Source organism: Chamaea fasciata, unplaced genomic scaffold (assembly GCF_029207755.1).
Source record: "Chamaea fasciata isolate MVZ Bird 193981 ecotype frontalis unplaced genomic scaffold, bChaFas1.0.hap1 SCAF_2, whole genome shotgun sequence".
In the NCBI taxonomy this organism is placed as follows: domain Eukaryota; kingdom Metazoa; phylum Chordata; class Aves; order Passeriformes; family Sylviidae; genus Chamaea; species Chamaea fasciata.
Window position 1 is genome coordinate 4,159,706 of NW_027094087.1, and position 27,790 is coordinate 4,187,495.

Here is a 27,790-nt window from a genome sequence, read left to right on the forward strand (position 1 = left end):
TTTCAAAACCCCATCCAACCTGGCCTTGAGCACTTCCAGCGACGGGGTATCAGCTCAGCTTCTCTGGGCAACCTCTTCCAGTGTGGTCCCCGGGCTCACAGGGAAGAATTTCTTCCTGAAGCTCTAGCACTTGCCCAAGCTCTTGTGCTCCTGTTCATCATTTCCCTGTTAGCACAAAGATAATGCCCTGCAAATGTCTGGGCTGGGAGATACAATACAGGAATGCTGGCTACACCGCGTTCCGTCCTCAAAAGATACAGAAAGTACAGCCGAGATCCCCAACAAAACGGAGCACCTGCACTGCAAGATCGCCCTGCTGTGATGCCTTCAGTGCCGAAATCCTGACCTGCAGATGCAGGGAAAGCTGAGGGGGGTTCTGGAATGTGTCAATATGGATTTCTGTAAGACAAAAAAAGTCACCCAGAGGAATCCGAAGTGACAAGTCTTCCAGCTCTGCCTCCTGACCCTTGGGTGCTGACAAAGGACTCAAGACAGACTAACTTTCCCTTTGTCCCCCTTTTATTTTTGTGGGGGAAAATGCTCCAGGGCCGCTCACTATTTCACAAACCCCTTTGCTACGGGCAATTTATTTGTCCTTCTAACACCTGCGCATCGCTCGGCGCTTGTTGGCCGCTCTGTTTCGCGGATCAAATCCCTTTGAGTAACCTCGCAAGCACACAAAGATCAAACACCGACGAGCATGCCTCCGTAAGAAAAATTCAACACGTCCCGCGTTTTGCAACTCTTTCCCACCAAAACGCGGCTGAACCGCGGGCGTCTCCGCACGGAGGCTCCAGCGGCGCCCTCAGGCACCGACATGGCGGCCGTTCCCTGCCGGCGGCCGCGAGATGGCAGCGCCCGCCGCCCCGACCGCCGCCCCGACCGCCGCCCCGCCGGCAGCCGCGGCTCGGGCTCCCTCCGGGAGCGGAGGTGAGGGCGGACAGCGCAGCGAGTCCCGCCCGCCGCTCCGCTGGGGAGGGCGGTGAGGGGCGACGAGGGCTGGGGAAGGGGGGAAGGAGAGAAAATGGCCGCGGCTGATGGCGGCGCAGGGAGAGCCCGCGGGAGGGCAGGCGGCGCAGCGGCGAGCGCACCTGAGGGAGCGCGGCCGCGGGCGGAGGACGGTGTGGGGCGAAAGGCCAGTGAGCAACAAGTATGGGGTGATAAAAAGCGAATGGGGCAGCAGCGGGGGGGGGAAAAAAAAAAAAGTGATTATGAGGCTGGCCAAATATCCGAGGTGATCCAAGAGGTTCCCGCTTCACGAGTCCGTGTCTAGCAGCGTGGTGTTCTTCACAGTAGCTTCCCTCATGTTCCTTCCAGCCCCTTGGCACAGGAATAAAACAGGCTCTGGTGACTGTAATCTTAATTCCTTCAGTAATCCTCGCTGTATTTCGTGGTGTGAGAGACCACTGGAAGTCGTTTAAAATTGAAATAAAGATAGCAGCTTCGTAAAGTATGACAAGAATGGAGGGAAACCAATGGAGTTTAGTCGGACTTACAGGAGATGAGACCACTAGAAAAAGGCGTTCATTAGTAAGGAATGAGCACACACACGTACCCTCTCTCCCCAAATAATTCCGTATTGGGAATAGCCTATTTATTTTATGGATATTAGGAATGTTTTCGTTCATAGTACGCAGGAGGAGGCTGCTCAGGAGTGGTGTTCCTGGCCACAGCATCCATGGGAGCCGACAGCTGGGAGCCCACAGCCTCCTCACCCAGGGCAAGGATGGACACCTCCTTCCTTGTACTCATCCTGTGTGAGTGCTGCTGCCACCACCTCTCACTGCCATTCCTTGTGCTTTGTTTCCATCCTTATTTACTTGAGGTTGCTCGTTCTGGAGACCTTACAGACTTTAATCTGTTGACTGCAAGAGGTCCCAGTTTCTGCGAGCCCTTGTAATTCACGTTGCAGGTAGGGTGACAGAGGCCCCAGCCCAGATGCTGGGTTGTGCCATCAGGCTCAAACACATCCTCCACAGTTGTATAACCTGACCCAGACGCGGTGTCCTAGTATCTTATGGCCCCTGCCAGGTTACATAAGGTGACACACCATCTGCACTGACATCTGTGACCTGATGCAGGTGGCATCACTCTGCAGCACACGTTAAGAAGGGGAGGAGGCTCCTTACAGCCCATGTCTTTTTATTTTTCACTTTTAATCTGCTCACCTTAGCACAAGGCATTCCTAGCAACTCAGCAATGGCCTTAATCTGTCACCAATATCAGGAGCAATATATATATGAGATATATATATGGTGGAGATAAACACTACAGATTTGCTGATGTGCAAATAATTTGAGGGCAAACGTAGTAGGCATTTTGCCCCCAAATTTCAAAAGCTGTCAAGTGCGAAAATTCTTCAGGTAAGAAATGCTACTTTGCTTGCCTCCTACTTTGTTAGTCCTGAGTGGACTAACTAATTAAGAGTTTCCACTAGACTGGAAAAGTAAGAGTAAAAAAACAAGAATAAACAAAGTTTTGTTTTACAGGGAGTGTGGGTCTGCCAAGTATTAAATTACAGCCTGTTCTAGACCCACGGTGTTCAGAAAGGAAGGTGGTAGATTTGCTAGGTATTCCTGTGGCAGTCACCATAGCGTGTGGACTTGGAGAATATGAAGGGAAAGAAAAACACATGTTTGGGAAACACAGAGGTGTTTCAGCACCCTGAGATGGCAGGAGGGTGATTAATACTGTTCTGATGGAGGAAGGACGTGCAAACTCTGGCTGAGACATTTCCAAAAGTATGAGCTAACAGAGACCTGACCTGGAGTCCTAGTGAAAAATAAGGCTAATTTTTGAAGGCTTTATGCCTCTTTTTCAATAAACACTGAGTTGATTAAAACCTGTAGCAAAGCCCTGGCTTTCCCAGGCTCAGGGATCCGCCACCTAAGAAACCTCTCCAGTATTTCTGAAGTGGATTTCTTTTTCTTCCTGTAACAAAGGAGCTTCTCTCAGCACAGGGAGGACAACGTGCAGCTGTTATCAATGCACACCGCTGCGTATCTCACTTCATCAGCCCCGGGCAGCAGGAGATATCTCTCAGCCCCAGGGCAGGCAGAGTCTCCAACACACCCAGAGTTAAAACCGGCAGCCTCAATCCACACCCCGCCGGCGTCTCACAAACACGCCGCACGGGCTTGCACCGATGGATTACTGGGGCTGTGGGTGCCTCCCGCTAGTGGGGTTTTATTCATAGGTGTTTGTAAAAAAAAAAAAAAAAAAATCACACTGAAAATGCGTGTGGTGAGAGCAACCCCGTCTGCATCGTGTGAGTCTCTTCCCGCTGCACCCCGAGAGCTCCGAGCAAGAGGCAAGAAGCTCAGGGCTCCATTTTGCAATTTGTGAAATGTCAGGGAAAATAGAAATTGATTCTGATTGTGTCACTGCAAAAAAAAAAAAAATCTCTCTTTTCTGCCTTTCACAATGCTGCTTCTACCGCTTTGTTTTTCAGGCTGCAGATCAAGGTGTTCAGCACTAGAGAAAAGGGCATTGTAGAGTCCAGCACATCACACGATTAAATGCAACAGAGAGACAGGGGCAGTTATCAAAGCCTGGGCAGCCTGCAGGGCTTTCAGCACTGGGTAAGGAAAGCTGTTTGAAAAGCTACTTTCTCTCCTGCAGCATTAAGTGAAAATGCATAGTTTGTGTTTTTTAGGGTACTTGTAGTTGGGAGCGTTGGGCAAGCGTTCAGTGCTTGGTGTCCTTAGAGTTTCCAGCCCTTCTGTTGTCAGTTCCCTGATCCTGCAGGATCTGAAGTCCAGCTTGTATAAAACCAACGTAAAAAAGACAAATATTAACACAAATATTGCTACTACAGCAGGAGAGAGGAAGGCAGCTGCATCACTACTGCTAAATACTTTTCCTTACTAAACTCTTGATCAGCTATGCTCTGATATGAAGCCTTACCCACAGGAGGAAAATGTAGGGTTTAGAAAGATTGTACATCACCTAAAGTCAGCCTGAAAGTGCAACTATGCAAATTGAAGGAAAAAGCAGTCATGAAGCTTAACATCCACTGGCAATGATTCACACTTTTGTTTACACTTTGAAAATCCTCTTTGCCTTAAATTTTCTCTTGGGTACATGTGTTTTTACAAGACAATTTGTCACTTTCGTCTTCTCCTGCCCAGAACAGAGCTACTCAAGTAAAGGCTGTAACTCTGAGCAAACCCTACCAAGTATAGAAAAGGAGTAGGTAGGGGTGGTATTATTTGCCTTGTCATCACTGAAAATAATGCATTTTCATTACACTGGAATATCCTACTTTTTAAAGATCTTACACAAGACAAAAGGGATGATTTGTACCATGCAGGTAAGAGAATTCAAATTAAAACAGGCACTATAGGTCAAGATGCAACAATAGTCATGCTGAAGTAAAAGCTCATGAATCATCTCCAGTGTGTCTTACACAGTGTCAAGACAAAACATCTTTTCTTTCTTTTTATGAAGACAGAGTAGTTGTTATTTGGGTAAAAATCCAAGGGAGGATCATCAAAAATCCATTTTACCCTTTTGCATGATGGTGGAAGGCTTTAAAACATCCTCAAAGAGCCCAAACAGCGTTTTGATCCCTGACTCTCATTTCACAATGGATGTAAAATTCTACTTTGGCCCAGTGGATTGAGTAACAGACTATAAGGAGAAAGGGAAGAGAACAAATGCAAAAAACACACTTTGACTAAATAAGTACATACATGCCCAGAAGAATCAAGTATTTCAGGCCAAACCCACTTCCTATTTTCTTTAGTATTGAGTTTTAGAGATAAAACACAATGGCTAACCGTTTTTGTTGGAGTAGAAGGCAGCAAGTGATTTTCTTCATGTCCTCAAAGCCCCTTTGTCTTAAAAGTCTTGATAAAAATAAGTCTTTTGAACCCAGGTAAGTTTCAAAAGACTTTAGTCAAGGACCAGCTGCAGATCAAGATCAAAACCAGAAAATACAATTTTCATCTAAAGGAAAAGCCTTTCTGCAGACTGAACTGGGCTGATGGAAGAGGCTGTTCTCTCAGAAGTATCTGGTATTAAAGGGTTTCCACCATGAAATGAGCTGTTAAATAAACACCCATCAAAATAACAACACCTTTTCTGAAGTTATTTGGCTGTAGGGATTAAAAAAAATAAGAAGAAAATAAAGTGGTGTGCTACCACAGATATCTATTCAGCTGTGAAGGTCAATCAGGAGAAATGTATCTCAAAAGCTGAACTTCTGATGGTTCTCCTGATAAATGGAGGAGTTTTTTTCATTCAGAATTTTTCCTAAATTTAGTCTGGCCTGCAAGCAAGACACAATTTCTCTACCAACTTCATGAGATTCCCTGCCAGTTAACAGCCAGCACACCTAATGAGCATTGAGGGCACGATTCCCTGAAATCCTTCAGACCCCATGGTCACCAAAACAACCCTTAAACTTCCACTGCAAGCTTTTGGTTCCAGTGGATTTCAGGAGGTGGAAGTGTGGGTGAAAACCCTGGGGTGTTTTTGTTGTCTCTGTAGGAATCACACTGATTACAAATCAGTTAAAAGACCCATTCTGATTTTGAATTGGAATGGAATTTTTATGCTGGATATTGCCTGAATCCACAGCAGTAATTTGTGATCTGGTAGATGTTGCTGCCAGCTTTCAGGAGATTCAGTTTTCTACAAACATGGCAGTTGTGCTAAGAGCTTGGTGTTTTCAACAGCTATGGGGAAGGCAATCCATTTTGCACTTAAACTGTCCCTCTGCCTTTCCATGTCCTAATGTTCTCATCATGATTTTAAATTGTTTCATTTTCTTTGCTTACAAGTGCTCTACTTCTCTAATCTTGGAAAAATTGCCCTTCCTCACGCTCTACCTTTCTGACTTGCAATAAATTAGCTGGTCTCTCCAAGACAACAAAATTGATCATGTCTCCTGAAGCTGTCTCCATTTGTCTCAGGCAAGTTTGTGGGACCTTGTCTTCTGTGACATCTCATGTCCTGGTTTTCCTGCAGTGCCCTCCAACAGTGACTGCAAAGTGAAAGGAGACAGTCCTGGTGTGCTGTTTTAACCCGATTGTTCTGCCACTTTCATGGGCATTTGCTTCCCTGGCTATCAATGATGGTTTTTTATCCTGTTCACTTCACAACTTGACAAATTTAAACTTCTGCAACTTCCTGATTGTTTTTTCAGTCAGTGTCAGTGCTCCTACTTGCTTCTCATATTTCCTAAGATCATTTATTGCCATTAACTGTTCCGTGACAGAGGCAAGTGTCTGGCTGCAAACCTGCAGTAAGGGTAAGAGGAGCAGCCATTCCTAAGGTTCAGCTCTTCAGCCAAACCTGCATTTAAAAAGGGTTTTAAAAAGTGTTATTATCATAGCCTGGATACTCTTACCTACTAGGATCTAGAAAATATGAAGGTGAGCAGACTACCAAAATTCCTGCTAATTAGCCCAAGCTGGCTGCAGTATGAGTGGAAGATAGTCTGAAATCATTTGGCTTTGGGAGATCTGTAACACTTAATCAACCGTTTCATTAGCTGCCTTGTCCCTTTTTGAACCACAGGCATATAGCTGCTATTTCTGCAGATAGCAGGAATCCAGTACTAACGTCGAGTCAGTAAGATTGGATTAAAACCAGGGATACACTTGGGTGGAGTACAAGGAGAACAAAGTTTGTACTGCCTCCGTGTACATCAAAGAACAATCAGGTTTCCTCAGAGGTAATAGGCCCAACTCCTGCAAATTCTGAAAAATTGAAAAAGTCTTTTGATTTGGAGTTTAAAAAGGAGCCATGCTCAGCAAGGTTCTGTCTCCTCAACCTCTATGGAATAATAGGGAAAAAAAAAAAAAACAAAAAAACAGGCCCCCAACTTTACCAGGGATTTTAGTCTGTCCTTTCTTCTGAAAGGACTGTAACTTGTTCAAAATTCTGTTTGCAATCAGCTTAGCAATATTCTGCCTGCTCCACATGCATGGGAATTCTCACCCACAGCCACCCTGCAAATTCCTTGCCACTCACCGTGCAGCTATCATCAGCTTCTTCATGCTCAAAATAGCTCCCCTGCTCCCAGCTGACATTCCCAGCCCACAGAAATCTCAGTGTTCCTGTGCAGCCCCTTGCTTTGGGAAATCTAGAAATACCACACTGTTTTACTATTATTTTTGCAAGTTCAGGTGAATCTTCTGGAGATAGTAAAACCAAGAGAAAATTCCTGCATGTGCACCACTGAAATTCAACAATACGTGACTGAGCTTTTTAGCTGGGCTCATTTGTCACCATGGGGTTAAGTCCCCAGGATAGTTGGTGCCTCACGTAAGAGGAGCCTGGATAATTTGGCCATAGACTTAGAAAGGTGGCTCTAATTTCAGCTAAAAATACATTTACATTCCTTCTGCCTTATTCTTGACCACACAGCTTCCCTCTCACAGAGGCACAACCCTTGTGCACTCCTTTCTCCCTTGGCCAGACTGTCTTTACACATCCCTGTATGTCTTTTTCCCAGCTCCCACTCTCAAGCCCCGGCTTTTTCCCAGATTTAAGTCCCCCAAATCATCCAGAACTTAACTGATTTCTCCTTGTTTAGGCAAAGATAGAGAAGATTATATGAGGGTTGTATTATGCAAAGTACCTTAGTGGGTAAGATGTTATATTAAAATAAAGTCACAGAAAGACAGTTTTATTCCATTTGCACAAAGGTTTACAAATTTTTGGCAATTCTTGTTTAACCGAGACAGGTTTCTTTCTCAAAAGTAGTTAATTACATGGAATTCTAAAGTACATTGTACCGAATCACATTAAATACAATGAAGTAAACCTTGTTTATTACCAAGTTAAGCGCAAAGTGTTAATTTTGCCCAGACTTAACCTGGACAGAATATTTTCAGTTTCACTGTCTCAGAAGCTCACTATAACACAGAATTTGCTAACTTCTTAACAAACAAACAAGAGTAAAAGGCTAGATAATAATGACCTTCTTGACATTCCTCCATGTCTCACATCTTCTAGGCAGAGATGCTGGGGATCAGTTCTTTCCTTTAAATTAAAAATCCAAACAAATGAAACAATTGCCTCACTTTTCCCAGTGTTTGGGTTGGAAGGACTAACATAATTCATAATTTGAAAAAGCTGCCTTGATGTATTTCCTATTTTTTTAATGCTCTTGCCCTGTCAGTACTTAACAGATCCAAGTAATTTTAACTGGGTAAGTTTTTCTTTCTATTCTACTTATTTTCTTCTATGCACAGCCAACCTCATCGTTGACTGCCAATTCATTCACAGCTGTTCAGGATCTTTGCAAGCTTCTAACAAGAATATGTTTTCTTCACTAATTATTCTTGAAGAAGGTCATTTGTGTTATTAAATGTTCTTCAGGTCTACTTTCCTGTGGTTTATGTGCTCTTGCTAGCGTCAGTCACCTGCAGAGAAATGAGACATGTAAGTCTCCAGAAAGTAATATTTATTAGGAGCTACAACAAGCCACACAAGGGATATAAACACAAGGGATATAATTTTGAAACCAACAATAGTAAAAATTTCATGTTAAAATAGTTCTGTAAATTATAAGTAATGTCCACTGAGATTTTTTAAGAAAGAAAATATTTTTCCGGGAGAAACATTAGTGACACTGAAAGAGCTGGGTGTTGCCTCTGGGGACCCATTGTACTGAAAGCAAAGATGGGGAGGTGACCAGCTGGCTCAGAGTCATTGAACAGGCTTAGAAAATCCTGCTCTTGATGCAGCTGATTTTGGCAGGAGCTTGAAGTCTTGGTGTGATCTGGTACCTTTTCTCACTGGCCAGCCATGACAAGAGCGTTTCCATTTCCCAACTTTTTGGCAGCATTTGTAGAACTCTTGATATCTGAGAGTACAGTTGCTGAAAGTTTGAATCAAATGCTGCAGGCACTGAAGAGTCTCCCAAGAGCACCATGTATGAAATACAAAGATATAATATGTACATATCTATAAACCCAACGTGTGCTTCATCTTGCTTTTCTCCTGCTGTGAACTAGGCATTCATCTGCATCCTTCAGTACATAATTATTATTTTTAAGCGTGCATTTCCTTACCTATCAGGGTGCACCAGCTTTGGCTCTCACAATATATTTCATATTAGCTGTCCTCTGTCTTTGATACATTGTTTAAGGAATACAGTTATTTTTTGCTGACATCTCCACCGCTTTGATTCATAAAGTGAATTACAACCTTACAACATTAGGTAATTTATGAAACACTAAACAAGAAGCCCTCCCTCCCCCCAAGAGCTGACTAAGAGAACAAAAGCAGTAATCATGGGTAATAATTGCATTGTCTCATTCAATTTTCTTCTGAAACCTTATTACAGCTGTCCCAAGAAAACATGCATTATCCAATCCAAGTAATGAAAGAGCAATTCTGAAAGCTAATTGTCTATAAAAATCTAGAGTTGATCCTCCTTGGAAATAGGAAGGTAACTGCATTGGTGTGCCAATTCATGGCCATCGTCACTGGGTATCACATCCTACTTCAGAGTACCAACTTCTCCCTTTCATAAGGTATTGGAAGAAACAAAACCCATTCAAATATTGCAGTGAGACCATTCCAGCACAGATGTGATTTTCATTCATCATGGGTCTTTCTTTATCTGAGAGAAAAATGCATGCAAGATCCAGTGGCTAAATACTGAAGAGAAATTCTGTGGCCTGGAGCAGGAGGCTTATCCTGGCACCTTCAAGCTTTACAACCCTTTAAGCTGATACCCAAGTTAGGAAAACACTAACATCTCTTCAGGCATTCCTTCCAAGCCACAGGCAACTAGAATGAGAAAAGGAAACAAATTGCAAGTGGTTCCATACAAGTAATTTTTTGGTGCTCCACTGACCACATTTCATGGCACAAGTGTTACCTCAGAGGGTCTGATCAAAGATCAGACCTGGAAACTGTCTTCACTCAACAAGTCTTGGCTTTGCAGCTACTGCAAAGACAGCAAAAGAAAGTGAGAAGAAACATTGCTGTTCACCAAGGGGAATGAGGATACCAAAGATAAGGGCTGAAATGCCTTCTGACTGAAATGTAACCCTGTGAAAGAAAATGTATCAACTCTGCTTGGGAGTGAATGAAGAAAGTCCTAAGAAAGGAACATGAAACAGTTATCAAATTTATTTCCACAGGTTTTGTTGGGGGTTTTGTTGGGTTTTTTCCTCAAGAAGAAGTCATTAAGAGACTAAATTTGGACACCAATCTGCCACTTCGTGCTGCTTCTGCTACTACCGTGGCCCCAAGCTGATCGTACAACAGCAGGAGGCCGACAGCCAAAATGCATTAGGAATTCAGCTGACATCAACATATCTCTGCTGAATGTCTTGTATTACATGAATGTCTTGGTGCAGATCAGCAGTACAGATATTTAACAGTGACTTTTCTGTGTAGACAATGTTTAACAGGCCAGAAAAAAATACAATGCAGGCATGCAGTACCATAAACATGCATTTTACAGCAGAAAGAACCAACCAGGCTCATGAAAAAGAGGGAAAACAACCCTGAATTCAGCTATTGTAAACATCCTTGTAGAAAAAGGCCATAATTATTTATCTTTACAAATAAAAATATGGACTGAAAAGTATACACACCCACCCCCCCCCGCCTTTGGATTAAAATTCAAGTCTCCTTGGTGCTGAGGTAGAAGAGTTTCAATAAATGTAGAAGCATGTGAGAAAATGGTGTCTAGGAATTTATCTTCCTTAATGATAGATCATTATGTACATGCAAATTTTTGTCTAGCAGATAGAAGTTCGAGATTATTAAAAATAAAAATAAACATGCAGTTTCTGAGTGATTTAGTGAAATGCTGTACCCTGAACATAAGGGCAAGTGATCCTTTTCTGCAAGAGAGTAACACATCTCCTACTAGCCCCAAGAGATGAACAAGTCATACTCACAAAAATCACCAAAAAATGGGGATCCAAATTTGTTTGGATTAGGTCTGGGATTTTGATCCTGTGCCTTTAAAAGCTGGCAGTTTAGCAAAAACATCAAGCTGCATAATTTCCCACTGGCTAGAAAAATACTGCTGATGATCTCTCAAGTGGAACTGAGCAAAAAAAAACCTTATCTCATGCAAACAGTGAGTTGTGTATTTTTGGTTTTCTTTTTTTCCTTTCTATGTTATATAATAAGAAATCAGGTGTGTTCTTCACTTTCCATGGAAATACTGATTCCTCATTTCAACTGCTGGTTTTTAAGAGCTCCCTTCAGTGTATATATTGGTTATGGGACTGAACATTAATCTATAAAAAAGGCCTAGAATTTGATTACTACACACTCAAATGCAGATTAATGAATCTGCAGATTCAGCTACACAAGATCCCTGTGCTCATCCCTCAAGCAAGGATGTTGATAAATGAAAAAACCTGGCACATTTATCCTGGACTTTTCAGGCTGTACTGCACAGAGATGAAATGAAGCCCAGAACAAAGGGAAGCATCCTTAGCCCACCATCCCTTAGAGCTCAAACCCACAGCCTTTAAAAGCAGTGCATCTGTCAGCTGGTAACTGCATTTTTTTGGCCATAACAAGACCGTGTGTTGTTCACAATGGCAGAGCCCAAAGTGATGCACAGTGAATTATGTAAAGAAGTGAGAAGCCTCCCTGTGCTGCTGCTATTATGGGGTCAGTTTTGTTCACTCACCTGGAGGAGGGGCTGCTTTTAACTCTTCCCTTCTCTGCCCTCTCCTGTGTTCTCTCCGCTTTGTCCATCAGCAAAGGCACCTTCCTGGTTGTGCCATTTTGGAGCTGGCATTCTCAAAACGCCAGTTCAGAGATGAGAAATTTCAGGTAACACTTGGCAAATCCAGAGGATGCTGGTGGAAGCTGCTGATACAATTCCAGTGTTCATCTATTGCATATGGAATTGAAGGAGAAGGAGTCAACTTAAAGGTTTCTGAAGTTCATTATGGTTTTTCCAAGTAAACAAAAAAGATTTTTTTTTTCCCCTGAAGAGTGAATTAACTTCTTCACAGTCTAAATTTTTCAGCAAGTGAATTGAATCTGATGGGTTTTTAATGTTCTTGTAAAGCCAGGAAACTGTATTAGAAATTGCTAACATTTATCATGTTCCTTGGTAGAACAGTTAGATACTTTGGTTATAAAAAAACCCCACATTGATTGTCTCTCTTGAATAAATACTTTTAAGTAAATAACAGGGGCAATTTAACAAATTAAAAATAAACAAAAGATAAACAAAATTATATTTCTGCAAGAAAATCGTGTCCAAATTTAGCTCATGGAGATTTTTTCTTCCAGAAGAGAGAAGCTAAAATTATCTCCAGCTAAACCAAGGCTCTTGTACACTTGTCATTTAGGAACTCTTTCAGTGACATGCAGGCCAAGACTGGAACTGACAATTATTTCAACAGAAAAAAAGAACAACAAAACGGAGGTTAGAGGATGCGTTATTTATTGTGCTCATCTGACAGCCCAAATGCAATGAGATGAGGCAGAAGTGCCCAGGCAACTGTTTACAGCAAGAATCATCTCTTGAAATAGATTTTTCATTTCGCTTTGCTCTGTCATAATTAGAAATGTCAAATTTCTTTGGAGGAAAAAAAAAAGGCATGGGAAAAGTTTTTGCTTCCTCTTCTTCCTTAGAAAATAAAAATATGAGTAAGAATTGAAATATCTCTCTGCAATAAACGGTTGTTTGCTCAGCCTAAAACTCATTTACATTTTTGGAAGTGTGGAGTGCATTGCTCACAATCTAGTTAGTTCATCAAAAGTATATTCTGATATGAATTCTTTACCTTTGAATGATAACAAAACCAGGAAGAATTTAAGCAGTGCTGCCTGTAGAAAGCAACAGGATAGCTGAGCAGTGCAGGAAAAAGTGGCGCACACAAGTTGTTCATGGATACCAAGGCATATCGTGTTCCTGAAAGCAATCTTGGAAAGTTAATTTAATAACAGATCTGTTATAGTGAACTTACCACGGCACACAGGATAAAGGAACCACAAAAAAATGTGGTTCACAAAATCCCCCGACCCACGGCAGTAATTTTTAAAAACTAAGTTGGCTTTTGCTACACCTGTGGTGCTGGTTATTTTGGTTGGTTGGCTGGTTTGTTTGTTTTTCTCCTGATTTCTGCTCTTAGATCCAGGAGATTCCCAGATCCTCAGGTCCTGTGCACTCCAGCTGGCTGACAAACCCTTACAAGAAATGTTCCTGTTAAAACACGGTCCTGGGCCATGTTGGAACAGGATGTTTCTTCTCTCTTCGTTTCAAATTGTTTTGTGAACTGAAAATTCTAAGGACGTTCAGTTTTCAAAACATTTCTGTAAGGAAATACGCTGCCTGTGTTTGGAGAGGGATGCAGCGACTCAAATAACATCAATTCCAGCTCGTGGCTGCCTTTGGATCCCAAGTCCTTGGCTCTGGGTGTGTGTCAGGCTGCCAAACAGCTCAACTTCCCAGCAAAATGGGAAGCCCTCCCTGTCTCTGCTGGCTGCTCCCAAGAAGGGGCTGTGGCTTCCTCGAGTCCCTTGCTCAGGGCAATCCACAAGGCTTTCAGGCAGGCTTGGATCACACGGGAATTCATCTAGCTCTACACGTTTCATGGCTCAGTGAGCAAATCTGGGAACAAATTGATGGCTTAAATTAAATTTTGTTTCTGATGTGCCAAATGGACCACCTGGGTAGATTCCTAAATCTGAATGTCTGGCTTTGGAGTACCACCCTCCGAGGCAGCTGAATCCCATCCATCTGCCACCCTCCAGCCCACAATTTAGGCCAGAAGTTGCATTTTGCTGAAGTGCACCCCATCCTAGGGGGTTGCCATGGCAACTGAGGGACCGGCTGCCAGGTGCCGATCCTGCTACAACTCTGCTTCTGTCAGGAGACAGCTAAATCCCTAAAGGTCTGGTTTATGGTCTTGATTGTAAGACCCAAGGTGATTAAAGAGCACAGGTCACACCTGCACAAATCCACCCCATTCAGAGCTCTTATTCCATATCATTGACAATTCCATTTTTTGTACCAGCCTGTTTACTGTTTTGAGAAAGCCCTCGAAGCACTCGGCTTTGCCATCACAGAGCTCACCAAGCAGTGTGGCAGCAATGCCACTAATGGTTTACCAAGAACCACACGTGCTCCCTTTCCTCAAGAGGTGAATGTGAGACGCTGCCAGTGTGGAGGAGCTTGTTGGAGACTGAGTCACCTCCTATTTTTAATAGGCTAGTGGAAGGGGGCTCACCTCAGAAATGTTAAGGCTCCAACGCCTACTTTTATTATTAGGCTGATAAGGAATGACGGGCAAATTATTTTCTCATTCATGCACTATTTCTTAGTCTTTTGAAGAGGAATTTTGGTGTTGGTGTCTCTCTCTGTAAAGTGGCTCTAACATCATCTTAAAGCTAAGCTGTGTAAAAGCTAAATATGATCACCACTTACATCAGCACTGAGACGATCACCGAGCACTGTCAGAGGAGGATGGCAACATTTGACTCAGAGCCTCACGTCTTCATGCTTGAGCATCCCCTGTTTGCTCTCTGGCTGCCAGCAGACTCGGTGATACAGCTCAAAACCCTGGTGGGCACAAATCTGGGGCTCTGTTGCCAGGCAGAAGAGATTCCCAGCCTCAATTTCCCATCTGTGCTTTCTTCAGGAATATATCCTGGTGGATGTCCCTTATTTTTCAACCTGCAGTTTCACTGAGACGTTAGCTACCCTCTCCTGGAACTGAGAAGCCCATTTCTCTTCTAGATATGCAGCACAGCAGAATTTGTTATCCTGCAGAGTTCTGCAACTTGGAAATAATTGTTTAGAGCCGTGGCATGTGACCATTACCCAGCAACAAAGGAGATCACATCCCTCTGACAGCTTTTAATGCAGGATACCCCCTGCCATATTGCAGGCAACTGGCATTGGAGCATTTCCCTGCAGCCCAGCTGCACTTGAGTCTTCTCTGTAGCATCCCTCTGCTTTTAGACTGTCTTTCAGTGAACCAAAATATCATTGTTGCATTGAAAAATTTTCCCCCTTCCTTGTGTCTAACTCATCTTTCCATTTATCCTCACATTGTTTGCTTTCAGCTGCTTTCTGTTTCCCAGGGAATGAACATGCAGAGGGAAGTGGAGACCTTTTCTCTGCTCCTCCTGTCTGCTCTCTGCCTGTCCACTGACAGGTCAAAACTGCATCTTGGGTTCAGTCTCTTATACCTTTGAGTCACTACTCCAAACTGTTTCATGGAATGCCAGCAAACAGAGGGGAAAGATAGCATGGGAAGCAGGATGAGAGAAATTAAATGATGAAGCTCATTCAGTTTCTCATTTCTGTAATCTCTTGCCCAGCTCTCCTCTATAAGAGCATGTAACAGTCCAAATTTAGAGCCTCCAGACTGCAATCAGATCCATTAAGCGCAGCCATGTGAAACTCTAGTGGTGTGAATGAAGCTGAGTTTCTGAGCCATCACGTCGATTGTCAGGGTGGAGTGGGAAGTGTGTGACTGTCACCCTTGGTGGTACCCAGGGCCCCAGAGCAGGCACACACAGCGTGGTTGGGAAGGAGAGGGGCTGGGAATTGCTCCTGCCATGGGAGGGGGTGCTGATGGAGGTGCTGACTAACTCTGGGATTGTGCCAGTCTCCCTGCTCTTAGGGTGAGACAGAGCTCCTGCCACAGAGAGAACCCCCTTCTTCAGTATACTCATTGCACAACCTTTACATTCAATGGCAGCAGGTGCACAATATAATTATAGTTAAAAAGAAAAAAAAAATCACTTGAGAAAAATTGGAAAGAATTTTGAAGTGGGTCTTACATGATACATCCTTGTGCCTGGAAAGCTTCTGTAGTGCAACCAACATCCAAGCCAAATGGTTTTGTCACAGTGCCTAACACTATTTTTAAAGCCATGTTCATTTAAAGACTTACAGAATGCTTTCCTTGCTCTTTCTAATCCTGGGTAAAATAACCACAAATTATTTTAAAGCATGGTATTTCCCCTTTGAATGCTCATGGAATTAGACAGGTAACAGTCCCAAACTTTTTCCCATGAACAAAGTGCTGAATGAGCATCCTCAGAGCTGTCTGCTGACAACTATGACAACATTAAGTCAGCAAGAACTGAAGTGAGAGCCCCAACTCACCTTGCACAACTACTGAATGGTCACCACTCTCTGAGGAATAGAAACCCCATCTTGCAACTTGGCAAGTGTCATATTCAACCCACCATTAGAAGTACCTTGTGTTAATTATCATTGCTTTAGATGACTTAACTGTTACAGGTTTATTTTAAAGGTTTGTGGTTTTAAATCAAATTTCTTTAGAAGTGAGATGAGGAGGGAGAAAATACTGGAAACGATCTGAGCATGGAGTCACCCTGCAAAGGGGAAGGAGAACAACTGCAGTGCTGTTTGAGAACAGCTGCACATCCCCTGGGATTTGTTTTCCAATTAGTTACAAAGCCTATTAACACATTCTATTTAGAGAGTTTTCCATTTAAGTGAGATTTTCCTAAATTAGTAGCCATCAGTTCTTATTTGGATAGTGAATCTGTCAAATTCCATGGATTACACTAGTGTACAGCCATCCTCCTGCAAAAAAAGGGCAGCATGGTAATATAGTAGAGTCATAACCAGAAAAAAAGGAGCTTCTTTTAAAGAGTAGGTTATTCCTATTTTTCCTGTCAAAACACCTTGCTGTGTGTTTTAGTAGTAGTTGTTTTTTGAACTTCAGTTTGCTCTGCCAGTAAAGGAAATTAATCTAGAGGGGAGCATTGACAAGAGTTCTTGAAAGGTGGATGGTGCCATTTCATCAAAGAGAACAAAGCAAATGCAAATACTAAAAGGAACATTTAAACCTGTGGAAAATAAATCTCTATTACCTTAAATAACTCAGGCTCAGCAGTAGAGAATGTCACTGAGAAGACAAACTGGATGTTTAAACAGAGAAAGGTATTTGTGCACATTGTAATCCACGGAAAGAGCTTAAAATTTATTTGCCCCCACATTTCAAAGACTAGTTCAATCTCTGTTTACGCAGGGCAGTTACCTCACAGATGCCTCCTGTGTCATTCCCTGTGCTTCAGCTGAGGTTTTTGGGGGTTGGCTTCTTGTGTGTGTGTGACTGGACTGGGACCCAACTGCTGCTAATAGAAGCTCATTTCTCAACAGTGCTGCCAGCTCGGCCCACGAAACAGGACTATTCCCAGGGATTGTGAGTGATGGCCTGAGCCTGGCTCAGTGGGATCTTCCCATTAAAAAACTGGCTTTCCATAAAAGAATAGCTCATCTCTCCCAGGCAGCCGCTCTGAGTGTGTCCATGCCCTGCACACAACCACACACACTCAGGGGTTATTTTGTTGGTACAAGGCCAGTGGGACCCCTATTTAACATTTACTTCTGGAATTTCTTCCTCAAAAACACCATCTGGGTTATTCTCAAAGAGCTAAAGGTGTACACAATAGCCCACTTTAACATTTATCTGCTGCTTAGGTAAGAAAAATTCCCAATCCAAGGATGATGCAGGATGCCTTTAACAAGCCTTGTCCTGCTTCCATCGGGGAAGGCACAAAGAGCAGAACTTGGAGTGGTTTGAACAAGCTCAGCATCTTTGTCATTTAAAGAAGAGATTGTGTCCTACAGGAACCATCTGCTCAGGCTTCAAGACACCAAATTATTTACCAGGGATTGTAGCAACATATCAGAGAGGTTGCTTTTGATTTTGGCAGTGGTCTTAAGGAATATCATTCCTAGAAGGGAGCAGTGACACCTGAACCCTTCCTTGCTCTTCCCAGCAGACAAACACTGACAGTGCTGAAGTCCACACAGCAGCAGGTGTTCCCTGTATCCTTATGACCATCCTGTCCATCAAATTTGGGCTGTTATTAGACAATAAACGTTTTGGATGTCTCCAAGTGCAGCAGAACAGGGCACTAGAGGGAGCTCCGGCAGCACCTCCCACCTCCGAGCCCCAGCCTGAAACCAGACCCCGAGCACAGGATTTCCTTCTCAAGCTGAGAGGCTTTGGGATGGCTTATTACTTTGATTATCTTCTCTGCACTTTGGAATAACATTTCCCAATATTCTTTTGCAGCTGCAAACTCTGGAATTGTCAGCATTCCCCATTTCTGTCGACAGCTCCTATTATTGTATGGTTCTAGGAAATCAGATTTAGCTCATTACAAAAATGTTTATTTAAAAAAAAAGGGCAACCCAAACACTATAGATATCTTAGTTTTAGAAAAAACTGCCTGAAAAGCTTCAGTGAAGTTTGAAAAGTCCTCCGGATAGTAAACTTTTTCCCTTGGAGAGATTAAATCCTCCTTCGAATCAGTAAACCCATAGCTATGCATCAGGAATTAAAGCTAGTATTTAGCCTTTGAATAAAAAAGAGACATTTTGGGAATAATATGCCTATGGGAGGAGTCTGGGAAAAAAAAAGACAAGATTGCTGGCAAGACAATTTGCTAGCAATTGCTATAACTAAAGCAAAAGTGGCAGAAGCAGCTTTTTTATTTTTAGAAAGACATCCACAGTGATTTATTAAACCTCTCTGGGGAAGACAAAAGCTATCCTCTCCATATATTTACTTGAAGAATTTATTTTAAAGGCAAAAAATTAATAATTTCTAAATAAGAAGAGTCAGGCTTCTGTAGAAACATCAGGGCTATTTTTTGAAGAAAATATCTCAAAAATCATTTACAGAGAACCCAGCTGCATCAAACATTGTGTTATTTTATTTCATTCACAAAATTGCTCAGGAGCCCCAGCAGTGGAGCAGACAGCCCTATTTATCTGTACACTAAATACCTTATATATACTTCCTGTATAGTCCTTTTAAATCTAATGAGAGCAGAATTCCTGTTATAAAAATTCAAGGTTAATTTACATGTGATAGAAAAACATTGCTCAGTGCAGTGCTATGAACAGCAAGGTCTGAATAGTGCTAAACCCCTGTGTTCCCCCCTTCCCGAACTGATCCACCACAAAGTCATGAAATATTCTTCCATTTCATACTGATCTAAACATGCTCAGAATGTTATCTCATGAGAAATGAGATGACAGGTACGCTCCCTTCTCCCACAGAAGAACCCTTACTCCACCAGAAAAGACAGATATCCATATTAGCTGTTACTGTCACTCCGTTTCCTTAACAAACAAGCATCTTACCTTGACATTTCCTCCTCTCCCTTGCTGATGTTAGCTATTTCTCAAACACTGAGCAGATCTCCATCCTCTGTTGCACTGACCTCTTCGGGATGTGAGGTTTCCTGGGTTTCACAGCACTCCAGTGTTTGAGGTGTCCATTCTTCTCAGCACCCTCTGCCTCCAAAAGCTTATTTCCTCAACAGTTATTTTCTCCTTTGCCAAATTCTCTTCACTGCATCGCTTTCAATGATTTCTTAATTTCTCCTTCAAAGCAAACAGGGAAACCACCCAGCCACCCTTATCCATCTCCTCACACTTTTCCTCTCCCCTCATGTTATTCTTCCCTTTCCCAAGGGAATATCTTGAGTGTTACTGCCAGGTGAGTTCCATATAATTCCCACTTCTCCTCCCTCACAAATTTCTCGTTATCTCTTTCAGTTGTTTGAGTTTTATATCCCTTCCCCGTGTCCCTTCAGCCTGCCTGCACTGTGAATCAGGACATCAGAATGTTGTGCTAATGTTCTTTTTTATTTAGTGTGGGGAATTCCTTTTGTTGATGTCAGCAGAGTTCATGCAGCTTGTGTGATGAATGTGTATTTTAATGCCAGCAGGGTAATGACGCCTCCAGTACCCTCATCCCTCCGATTTAGAATTCTTCCCAGCATTCTGTATTCCCCAATGGAGCCTCTCGGCATCTGCCATCCTTGGCAAGAACTGCCATTGAGCAAACAGCTCTTTCCACTGCTCTACCCTCCTTCCTTCACTTTCTCTTCCCCATTACCACCCAAAAATCTGTGGAGGAAGGGTAAAGCCCACAGAACAGACTGAACAGCCTTCCCAAATCATTACTCCTAGGAAACAACGCACAGGAATTTTTAAATTAATGTTCCCTAAATCCAGTGGAAATTAAGATGTACCGGCTGCTGCTGCAAAGAAGGCAAACTCATAGATCTCTCAGTGAAATAAAACTGTTTCACCAGCATTACAGACCCACAGAGAATGGGAAATTACATTATATAACTGAGGGAGAGATAATTGTTGCCTACACATGTGTGGGAAATGCGAGAACCGAAAGACAAAGGGTCTTAAAGTTCCCAGTGCTCACTGCAAGAAATAATCGTGTTTGTCACTTCACAAACGCTGCAAGAAAGAACACAAATACTGCAAAGGCAGCAATGAGGTTGTAGTTACAAGGTGATAAACCAATTGCTGCACAAAGAAAAACCACAAAACTACTTAAAACACCCAAATCTTTTAATTAGAAAGCAACAAACATGCAAACAGCAGGTATAGAAATTTATTTGAACCAACGTTTTTACTATCATGAAAGTTACTTTAAAACATTGATCCAAGCTCCCACATTTGCTGTTTAAGGAAAATATTGCACTTGGCATCTTCTAGCACCCCTCATACATGGCAAAACATTTAAAAAACATTTTTGCTTATTTTACTTGCACACTCTCCCCAAGTCATGCACACAGTCATTCAAAAAAAAAAAAAAAAGAAAAAACCAAAAGGTTAGGTTATCCAAAAGCAATACCTCAGAATTGCACTAAAGCTCTGTAAGGAAAAATATAATTAATGTCTTATACAAATTTCATTGACTTCCAGGTGCTCACACACAACTGTTGGTTACTCTTCATCTTCGTTTTCGTTCTCCTGGCCAGATCCTTCTGATCTGTCACCTTCCAATCGGTCTGCAAAACACAGATTTAGTAAAAAGAACTTAATCTGTGTACAAAAGGAAAAACCTTGTGGCTGCTGACCGGCTGTCAGCACAGAAAAGATGAATGTAAACATAACATTAAAATGAGATGGTGACTACAAGAGACAGAAGTGCTGTGCTGGGGAGCTGAAACCACAACAGCTACAGTTAGAAGTGTGAATAGTCCAGAAACCGGGGGATCACTGCCTGTCACTTCAATACATCAGAAAAAGTGTCTTTTGATGCAAATATTTAGGGATATTTATTTTTGATGCAAAATATTTTGATGCAAATATTTAGGGAAGGGCAAATACAGAAATGTTTGAGGGAACATGACTCTTCTATGCAACCCTCTTATCACCAGTTTCAGCCCCATGGCTGAACTGGAGGGACATCCTGCTGCCCTGGGAACAGCTGCCAGCAGCCTCCGCAATGCCTCCCACAGTCCTGAATCTTCACACCCTCCTTCACCTCTGGACAACTCCAAGCCCACAGTCACAGCCAATTTATCTTACAATTCATTCCAGTCCTCCCCAATGGTTTTCCCATGACACAGCACTCACTGAAAAGATCATTCCTGAAGAGAGCATTTTTCAACATCTAAAAAAATCTTTTGCTCTTTGAGCTAAAAAATAACAGCTGCAAAGATGTTGCAAGTCTCACCCCAAAGAAGCAATTCCTAAGTATTTCTATTAAGAGAACCTTGAACAACCCTTGAATCTTCTCGCCAACCCCAAGTACAGCCACAGACAGCTGAAGGTCTTGATGAATTCCCAATCAACCTGCTATTTCATAGACCAGTGTTGTGGCCAAGTTCTTCAGAAGTCTCTCACCTGCTCTTATATGATTCAACGAAGCCAACATTCGGAGCATGAAGGAAGCTGGAACAGTGATGGTGTTTCTGGTCTCTTCCAGCATTAATTCATTACGGGTTATAACCTGGAGACAGGGAAAGGAGAAAACCAGCATCAGAAATAAACACAGAGTTATACTGTAGATACAAAGTTTCTATGCAAAAGCCATTTTACAGGGTCCAAAATTACCGTAAGGGAGCAATATCTTAATAATTGCTATTGAATACTGTTGTCTGCAGTAAGAAAAGTCAGACAGTGGACTCTGCCTGCAGGTATCCAATTATCTAAATTGTCTAAATCTAATTATCTATCTATTGTCTGAAGAATATTCTAGTAGAATCATGGTTCCATTGTCCACATGCATGGCAGATACAAAGATGAGTGACTAAGAAAAACCTTGGAAATCTTTCATGAAGTAAAGCAGATTGGTGAGAGAAAGTGCTGTTTCCAGATGGCAACTGTTGTAGAGAACAAAGTTCTAGCACCGGTGCTGGCCAAGAATGTGGGAAGGAAAAGAGATGAGGTTACCCTCAACTCCTACCTTCATGCTGCTTGAAACTTTTGGAGAAAATCCAAGGAACACAAGCCATTTTCTATCCTGCTTCAGGAACATTCTTTAGCTCCATATTTCTTTGTAAACAGAGCTACAGCTTGCCTCTAAATGACTTGAAAGAGCCAGTTCCTACTGTTTAATTTTCAAGGAAAAGAAAATCTACTAATGAATACTTTTAGCGCTTTCTTCCCTTATTCCTTCCTCACGGTACTTCCTTGCCATCCTTCTTTCTTCCTCCATAAATTCTAATCCCACACTGTGGCTTGTCTCAGCTTTTAGACTATGTTTTTTATTATCATTAAGCAAAGAAGTCTCTTTGGGTGGAGACAAGTTCTGATCATTTTTCACTCTTTGCTCCCAAATAAGCCGATGTAAGATAGGAAAAAAATGCAATTCTTGTTCTTCCTGAGATTCTTCGAGCCTGTTCCTCTTGTGAGGAGCATGTTCTTGCAAATGTTTGCAGTCCCTTTCTCCCTTCCCAATCAAAGCACCTCTTTTCTGTCATTCTTACCTGTTTGCCAGGCACCTGGCATAGCTGAATCCTCCCTAACAGAAGCAAACTGAGAAGGCAGCAGGCTGCTCTTCATTCCTCTTTCACCCCCTATTTCTCCAGTGCATCATCAATAACCCCCCTGACAATCTGCTGCTGAGGCTTTTTCTCCATTCAGAGATTTGCTCTCATCTCCACTGTCTTTTCCTATTTACTAAGGTCATGGCCTCTCTCAATCTTAAATACATTTTTGTATCTATGTAGAACTTTCTCAAACATAGTGTTTTCTCCCCAGACTTCCCCCTTCTATGGAAAATTCAGTTCAGGTATGTTGGACACTTATTCCAGCCAAACTTAGCATGTCGAGAACTGTTTTATTGCTATGAATGTCTGTATTTCAACACAGGGATTAAATTAAAAAACAAAAACCATGTAAAATTACAAACTGCACTGCAGTCAATTTTTCTGGCAGTTCTACATTTTTTTATTAGAGAAAACATAACTAAATATCTAAATAATTTATAATTATTAGAAATAAAGCGAGGGAACTGAAGTAGAGTAATTACTTTTAGCACACATTTATGTTTAGCTATACTTCTAAACCCCAAAGGCTCCAAAACATGTCACGACTAAAACTGTCACACGATATGCAAGGAAGTGTCACTTCACTCAGTGCTAAAATAATGGGAAAGGTTCAAAACTCACAAGTGGATGATTTGGGTTTTTTTCAAGGGATGAGGGGTGGTGGCTAAGGATTGTGTGTTTCTGTTTGTTTAAAATATATTTAGCACTGCTACAGAGAAATAATGATTTAAAAACCCCCTGTCTACTCTATCCATGCTGCCCAAGAGATTTCACAAAAAAAAAAACCCAAACTGACCACCCCATAACTAAATCTGTCCTATAATGTTATTTACAGAAAACCATATACCATTTTGATACATTGTGTTATGTAAATCACTGAAATATGATTATTCAGCAGTCAGTTGTATGGTCACCTCAGGCCAGTTGCTATATCCAGTTATTGCTCTGAGGGCAACATGAAAACAATGAGTTACGTAACTTCACATTGGACTTTTATAACTGATTGCCTTGCAATGTTTGCTTTGTTCCATGAAGTTCCCCTGTGCAATCTTAACCTTCAAGTCCATTTTATGCCACTGAATATTTAATAGGATTGATTTTTGCACTCCCTCTTGTTCTGTATATCCTTGTATTTCCTCCATTTATTTCCTTCATCTTCCCTTCATTTATTTGTTCAGAGACAGGCACTATGTTCATTTATTAATTCCTGCCAGTTTTCCTTCTGTATTTGAGTGTTCACACTTCTTCCAACTCCTTTCATGTACATAATAGCAGATCATGTTATATAATTTCTAGGAGAGCTGACGAAATGCAAAGTGCCAAGGATTTGAAAGTCAGCTGTTCTGAAGGGCAGCTTTTGATCTGTAGCTCATTTGCTGAATATTAAATAACTCTGCTAATTCAATATCAGTAATTTGTACCAAAGGCTTTCATAGAATTAAATGCAACATTACCATGAAAAAGGAGGAGAGGTTCTTACCTCATCTGCAAGTTTTCTGTTAAAAATCTTGGATTCTTCCAGTGGTGACCAAATTTTTATATCATAATCAATACCCGAAGAGGCCAGAACTAGAAGTAAGGAACAGTAATTCTAAATTAAATGTGTTATGTGTTTATTGGTATTTTCTGCCCTTAAATGGAAGAAAAAATACTTCACTTGAAGCATTTATTTGCAAATGTCAGATCTCATGCTGAACAGAGCTTGTAATTACCAAGTCTCCACATGAGAGCTGCTCCCCAGATTATATGGTTTTGAATATATCCATATATATATGAAGAAAACAAATGCAAACATCAAGAGCCCCCTGTTTTAAATTTTTAAAAATCACCAGAATATACAAAAGACAGAAGCAAAAAAGTAAGAGCAAACCCAGCCACTACCAATCCATTTCTGCTGGTAGGTTTCTGCATTAAGAACAAAGCTTTAGGATTTGTAAACCCAGGTATGTAAGCAGAACCAAGATAATTTCCAATGTAGCTTTGATAATTTCAGTGAATTTCATGTAAATTTATTTTGTATTTAAATATAAAGATGCAATGGATGCTGTTATAAATCCATTATGAAAAGTTGCAGAACATTCTCTAGATCATTCCACAGAAACCACTGTAGCAATTAAAATTCCAGTGAAAGATCTCAGCAGCTGGGAAGCTGAACAAGATTAACTGTCCTAGAAGGAGGATGAGCTCTCTTAATGACACCTTCAGAGTGTGAAAGAGAGACAGTCAAGAGAACCAACATGACATCAGCAAAGCTACAGGGCACTTAGAAAGGTGCTTCCAAAGGGAGTATCCAACTCAGGACATTTACAAGAACTCAATTCCAATAAAAAAGTTAAAAGTTCAAGGCTTACCCTACACAGGACAGTATTCCATGTTCCCCCAAACTGTTGGAAAAACCCCCAGCCTCTTCTAGTATTATTATGACAACTTTACTTGCTAATTTACTAATAGCTGACTCTTACTATACAGCCAGGGAAAGGTGTGAAAAAAGACATGACACAAATACTTTCTCCGACTGTGTCAGAGGCTGGAGGATGGTTCATATTTTCCAGCAACATGTGATTCCTTCTACTGCTTTGGTCCATCTTTTCTATGAAGGATTTCTTCTAAACACAAATTATTAGAATTCCTATGAATTTTATTAATTCTTCTAATCTCACAATGCCAATGAGAGAGAGACACCCACTTCCACTGCATTCTTTGAAGAGAGCCAAGTAGAGACCAGATTCCAACATAATTTCCAAATATTGCTGGCATTTCAGCAGCCCCATATTTCCCTCATTAGTGCCATAGAAAACATTTTATGTGTTGAGGGCAGCAAAAAAATCGAGATTCTTCTTATTACATCTGACAGGATTTCTATAAATTCCATGCCAGGAGTAGTTTGATTTCAATAAAATTTTTGAGTGGGATTGGAAGAAGGGATTTAGGGGACAAAGGTCATTAGTAAGAAGCAAAATTAAAAGCAGTATTATCTGAATAATATGGGGAAACGTGAACAACAGCTCATTAATCATTGCATTGCTCTGCTGAGACAGAGTTTGAGCTTCAAAACATGCAGAGTGTGAGAATGCTGCTCTTACTGGGGTCGAAGGGGTGAGGCTGCAGACAGTTCACCACGTGGTTGTCAGCCTCCAGCAGCATGAGGTGCTCAGCAGTGTGGCGGTCCCAGATGAAAATGTGGCCGCAGTCTGAGCCACTCATGACAAAGTTGGATCCCCAAAAGTTGGCTTCCTTTATCTGCAAGAGGAACAAAACTTCGTAAGACCCAGCCAGTGGAAAAAAAGAAAAAAAAAAAGAGAGAGAGAGAGAGGAGTAGGGGCAGACTGAACAGTTTGAAAATAAATACCAGCACATCTGTCACTTTCTGAAGTCATAGAAATGATACTGGAGACAGGGGTATGCAAAGGGGCTTTTAGGAAGGGTTTGGCTAAGTTAAAGTTTGTGACAGGCTAATCCCTGAGGGGGAATTTCCATTACAGAGAAACAGGAGCAAGACAGAAGCTTAGGAAACCTTCTTCAGAAATCACTTCTGATTTTACTCATTGTAGGGCCTCAAAACAACCATTGTTAAATGATATGAATTTGCTATCCTGTGTCCTCCACAGGTGAGAGGCTTGGTGGGGTGGCAGAGGGAGAAGGGACATTGCTTTGATGATAGTCAGAAAACTCAGTCATGAGATGTGAGCTGCACAACAGTCTGGTGTTTGTGCTGCAGGAAGAAGCCTGGAAGGCTGAAGTGTAGCCTTACATGATTGTGATTTTGAGAGCCAGCAGTACCTCTTACAAACTCTTTTAATCGATATTCAAGGGGCAAGAGAGGTACCTGTGCAGGCAGGAGTTTCCTTCCAGTTCCAATGTTGGAAGTTCTGTTTGGCATTTAAGAGTTTTGACAGAATAAGGGACAGAATTTTGAGTTTGAGGACTATTTACACAGAATCCTGCTATGAATCATTTTCTAGGTAAGGCTCTAAAGAGAGCCATGCCTGGATCCTTATCTTTCTTTTGGCACACTTCCCTCAGAAAATGCCCTGAAGAGAAGGGCAGAGACGTTGCCTTGCTCTGTGCTTTGCCTCAGCTGCTTTAATACAGATTCATTGGGAAGTTGAACCTTTATGCTGTTAGAAATATGTGCTTTATGTCCAGCATAATTATGCCCAGTTTTAAATTTCAGGCTTGGTAGATCTTTGTCCATAGAATATGTCCCAATGACTGCAGTCAATGCAATAAAGTCATCCTGATGTCTAAAAATAAACCAGAGAAGCTGCATTCCTGTAATGAATTAATGTATTAATCTTTCAGCAGCTTTTGTCTTACAGGTCCTTTTAATATATATTTTCATTATCCTGTTACATCTAGATTATCCCCAATGATAAAAAAGTTTTAATTTTATATTTTACTTTTCAATTATGACCTCTTCCCATTTCCTTTGTATTCTCTTACTCATACTTCTCAATACTCCTAAAATCTAATTTTAGCACCACAGAAATGAACAGAACTGAAATTCACATTCAAAAAATTCAGTTTTCAATAGTTTCTAAAAGTCACTGTTTTAAAAGCAGGACTATAAAAAATGTAAGATTGCCAAATTAAGTTTTCAAAAGTAAGGAGGAACCAGAATTATTCCATTTGCCTGCACAACCTTAATTCACTCTATATACATATACACACACCCATATAGATGTATATATATATGTAAGAATTATATACATATATATAAATGGTTCATGCAATTGACAACACGACTTTATCCCTGGGCTGCTCAGGTGTGTAGGAAACAAAGCTTTTTTAAGCTGTCTCCTTCATAAATTTGAAAGGGAAATATCATTAGCCCTTGCCTTGCAGGAATGGGGGTATTACTCAAACCGGCAGATTAAAATGAAGTTTGCAACCATAGAGACCAACAGGGAACATAAAATTACATTTTCTTTCATTCTGTGCATTCCTCGCCATAGGTGCTTGTGTGAAACAAAAGTAAAAAGACCAACCCACATCCCCAAGAAGCCAAACAACAAAATCTGTTAAATAA

The 27,790-nt window shown here is 41.5% G+C and overlaps 1 protein-coding gene across 6 annotated transcripts in view; it reads right to left on the reverse strand.

Annotated features, from left to right (window-relative positions):
- Positions 1 to 20,308: 20,308 nt before the first annotated feature.
- The window catches only part of DCAF6 (DDB1 and CUL4 associated factor 6), a 75,465-nt gene continuing 67,983 nt past the window's right edge, over positions 20,309 to 27,790 (reverse strand). For all 6 annotated transcript variants that reach the window (XM_066207957.1, XM_066207970.1, XM_066207959.1 and 3 more), the window contains 4 exons: positions 25,845 to 26,001; positions 24,242 to 24,330; positions 21,614 to 21,719; positions 20,309 to 20,772 (listed from right to left, as the gene is read on the reverse strand). In XM_066207957.1, coding sequence (XP_066064054.1) covers positions 20,708 to 20,772; positions 21,614 to 21,719; positions 24,242 to 24,330; positions 25,845 to 26,001 — 417 coding nt within the window. In that variant the 3' untranslated portion in view covers positions 20,309 to 20,707. The remainder of the gene's footprint in view (positions 20,773 to 21,613; positions 21,720 to 24,241; positions 24,331 to 25,844; positions 26,002 to 27,790) is intronic.